This window comes from Geospiza fortis, unplaced genomic scaffold (genome assembly GCF_000277835.1).
Source record: "Geospiza fortis unplaced genomic scaffold, GeoFor_1.0 scaffold147, whole genome shotgun sequence".
In the NCBI taxonomy this organism is placed as follows: Eukaryota; Metazoa; Chordata; class Aves; order Passeriformes; family Thraupidae; genus Geospiza; species Geospiza fortis.
The window spans coordinates 458,970-462,458 of NW_005054372.1; the positions used below are offsets into that span (position 1 = coordinate 458,970).

Consider the following 3,489-nt stretch of genomic DNA (forward strand, 5'->3'; position numbering starts at 1 on the left):
GGCTCGCTGCCTGCGGTTTATAAATGAATGCCGGGGGGGAAATTAGGTGCCATGCAAAGAGAAATCTGGGTGGCGATTATGGTGCTTAGGTCTCCAGCAAAAGCCGCTGCCGGTGAGCGCGGAGCAGAAGGAGCGATGAGGGCGGATGGGTCTGAAGTGCAGTGAGTACTAAGGAGATGGTGTACGCGTGGCAGTGTTTATATGAGAGATCAAAACAGAGCCAAGCCCATCCAGGGGAAAAATGGCGACTACCGGGATGGGGAAAACTGAGACACTGGATTAGTTATTATTTTTCATAAATGTATGCACTGTACATAAGCTAGACACACTGGAAAAGCTGACGATTCATTCTGAAAAAGCGGTGCGTCTATTACCTGTTATTCTGGGATTTTCTGGCCATGGTGCCTGCCTTTGTTTTCTTTCTGGAATAGTCACTATCGAAGGGTAACACTGATGCATAGCCATGTTCTGCTTCTAGGGACAAAGTCAGCATTAGTGGCAATATATTTTTTCCATGCAATTTTTTCCTCCTTTGCAGGAACGCTAGGGTAAAGAACAGAATTTTTTCCGGTTGATTTGTTTGGATTTTATTCTGGCATCTCTTAAAGAAGAGAGACAAAAAAAAAAAAAACAAAAAACAAAACCATAACTCGGTAAACCAAAGGAAAAAAAAAAACAACACCGAAGTGTCGAAATTAGGAGGATTATTGGAGTGCACATTAAAAACGAGGCGGATCATGCAAACCCTTGTCACGCTGCGCTGGGGGAGGGGAGCTGCCATACAATCACCGACTGCCACACACGGAGCGGCGAGAGGGATCCTGAGTGCTGCCACACGCACCGTCCCCATCCAGGGTGGCACAAACAACCCCCTTCTGCTTTGCTTGGGGGGTTTTATATAAAAAAAAGCCAAGATTGAAGCAGCGCCGCTCCCCCAGCGCGGTGCCGCTGGCGCAGCCCGGGGCCCCCCCGGGCAGGTGCGAGCTCGGGGCCGCTGCCCCGGCCCGGCCGCCGCACAACAAAGGCCGAGAGCGGCTGGGAGCGCCTGCGGGTGCCTGACCGACTGCCCGCCTGCGCCCTGTACCTCGGGCTCTTCGCTCCAAGTACTCGGCCGCTTCCAGGAGGATTAACAGGGAGTTCACTTCCATGGCTGCCCGTCCCGAGCCCCCCGCGCCGAGTTCACGCGCGGGGACTCCCGAGCCCCCGGTTTTAAGCACCTCGCTCAACCTACATTTGACACACAGCGGACGGGCAGCCCGCGCAGCCAATGGCGAGCGGCGAACGCGCGCGGGGCGGGACGTAAGGATGTGGCCGGACCAATCGGCGGCCAGATCCCCCCCCGTCGGGGCAGGGGATGTTGACAGACCCCCGCCGACCGCGCTAATTGGCTGCCCCTGTAGTAACAATTTAGAAGCCGAAGCTTAGCAACAGCACGTGGTGGCCCGGCCCCCTCGCCCGCTCATTGGCTGCTTCCTTGCATGTTAAGAAGGTCGAAGCAGCTCATTGGTGCGCGGGGCGTCATGCAAATCAGGGCGGAGAAGGGGGCCAATGGGGCGGGAGGCGCGTGCCGCGCGGCGGGAGGCGGGGAGAGAGGCGCGGACAGCCAATGGGCGGGAGGGGGCGTGGCGTTGCCGTGAGGAAGAGGTAGGCGGGGGGCGGGGCCGCGGGAGGCTCCGCCCCCTCACACGCGCCGGGCGGGACGCGCCGGGCGGGCGCGGGGCAAGCGTGAGGGAAAACGGGAAAAAGGGAAAAGGGGACGTGAGGGGACGGTGAGGCGGCGGAGCGGCCCGCCAGGGACAGGGGGGCAGGAAATTAACGGGAACGAAGGAGACAATACTAACGGGACCCCGGCGGGGCTGTGCAAATGTGCCTGGCACGCTCATCCGTAACCCCTTGCGGTGCTCAGGCGGGAGAGGAAAACGGCAGCGCTGTAAAAACACGCGCAGGGACGTAGGAGAATTACTAAACTCTGCACAATGGCCGAACCTGCTGAAAAAGAGAAACAGTGGGAAGCTCTCAGAAACGCAGCCAGAGCTCTTGCCAGCCCTCCAGCCCTTGCCAGCACATTCAGCTGCCTTTCGTCATCTGGATGCACAGAAGCCGAGTACCAGAATAGCCTGGCTGCCGGCTCGGGCTGAGCAGGAAGAGCTCAGCACCTTTCCTGTCCTCACCATCCGAACTCTGCATCCTTATCTCGGATGGCTGCTGCACAGCTGTTGCCTAAAACTGGTTGGTTTTAACACGAGCGAGTGTAGTTTTAAAATAGACATATTTTAAACTGTGCTGTGATCACACATCGGTACATCTTCAGGCCAAAAGTGCTGGAACCTGTAACGGGTCCTCCTGCAGGATTGCACTTGGGCACACAAAACCCCATTGGTTTTCACTGAACTGTTTAGTTAAGAGCCACGCAGCATATAGGATGGATGCAGAGTGTTGTCCTGTGTGTTTATTCCTTGGCAAAAGATGTCAGCCAGAGTTTCCTTTTAAGAGGATAATAGCAATTCAGATTAAAACAAGGATTATGGTTTACTGTTTCTACAGCATTGTGGTAAAGCCACATATACATTACACCTGATCTTGTATTAGTCTGTATCTTGTTGCCCCAGATGCACAAGAGTAATGTGGCTCTTGAGCATTGCTGAAACACAGATCACATTTTACTGCCATTTGGTCCAGGCACCAGGGATAAGAGAAAATACATGGCAGTGATAAAGCAGCATTGTGATTGTAGTTTAAGAGAATTTTGTATTTGTTTATGAAAAGTCTGAGGGACTGTGAATTACAAGGCGGAAGGGAATTTTGTGCATAGATTGCAAAGGTAAAAAGAAATTGCTGTAACATTTTCCACTTGCTTCTTGAACTGTTGAAATCCTGCTGCATGTGGGTGAGACAGTACAGTTTTTACTGTAAAGCCATTGAACCTTGTGGCAGTTTTGCTGTTAACTGGAAGTAGGTTTGGACACAATTTGACATTGCCTTCTGTTACGAAACAGCATGAAACCATATATGCACAGGTCTGCTTTGTCCACACAGGAAAGCAAGTTCCCTTTGCCTGACACATGCATATGGCACTTAATGAGGAAGATGCAAAGATGCACAGATAAAGCATCCTTGTTCTCTTCTGCATCCACAGCAGTACCCCAGATCTTCAGAACACCTATGTTTGTATGTTAGTGTACAGGTCTAAATGATCTTGAACTGCTTTGCACACATGCTGTGGAATCAGTCATACATCCAGAAAGGCAGATGAATGTGCTAGGTAGGCAGGTGCTTGTGTGAGAGCCCAGGATTCAGGTATGGATTTACTGAGGATCTGAATGCCTAAAGCTCTGGCCCACCACAATGTAAGCACACAATTTTACCTGGAAAAAACCTCTGGAAACACAGGGGTATAACAAACACTGCACAATACTGTGCTTCAGGAGGGTACAGCCAGAGCTGAGCATCCTGCCGAGCACTGCCCTCAGCAGACACTCCTTGGAGCTG

The 3,489-nt window shown here is 52.6% G+C and overlaps 1 protein-coding gene across 1 annotated transcript in view; it reads right to left on the minus strand.

The window, feature by feature from the left end:
* The window catches only part of MXD4 (MAX dimerization protein 4), a gene marked incomplete at its 3' end in the record, with an annotated part of 36,747 nt that extends 35,382 nt beyond the window's left edge, over positions 1 to 1,365 (minus strand). The window contains exons 1-2 of the mRNA XM_005424717.2: positions 1,085 to 1,365; positions 375 to 474 (exon numbers count right to left, since the gene is read on the minus strand). Coding sequence (XP_005424774.1) covers positions 375 to 474; positions 1,085 to 1,148 — 164 coding nt within the window. The remainder of the gene's footprint in view (positions 1 to 374; positions 475 to 1,084) is intronic.
* Positions 1,366 to 3,489: the final 2,124 nt, after the last annotated feature.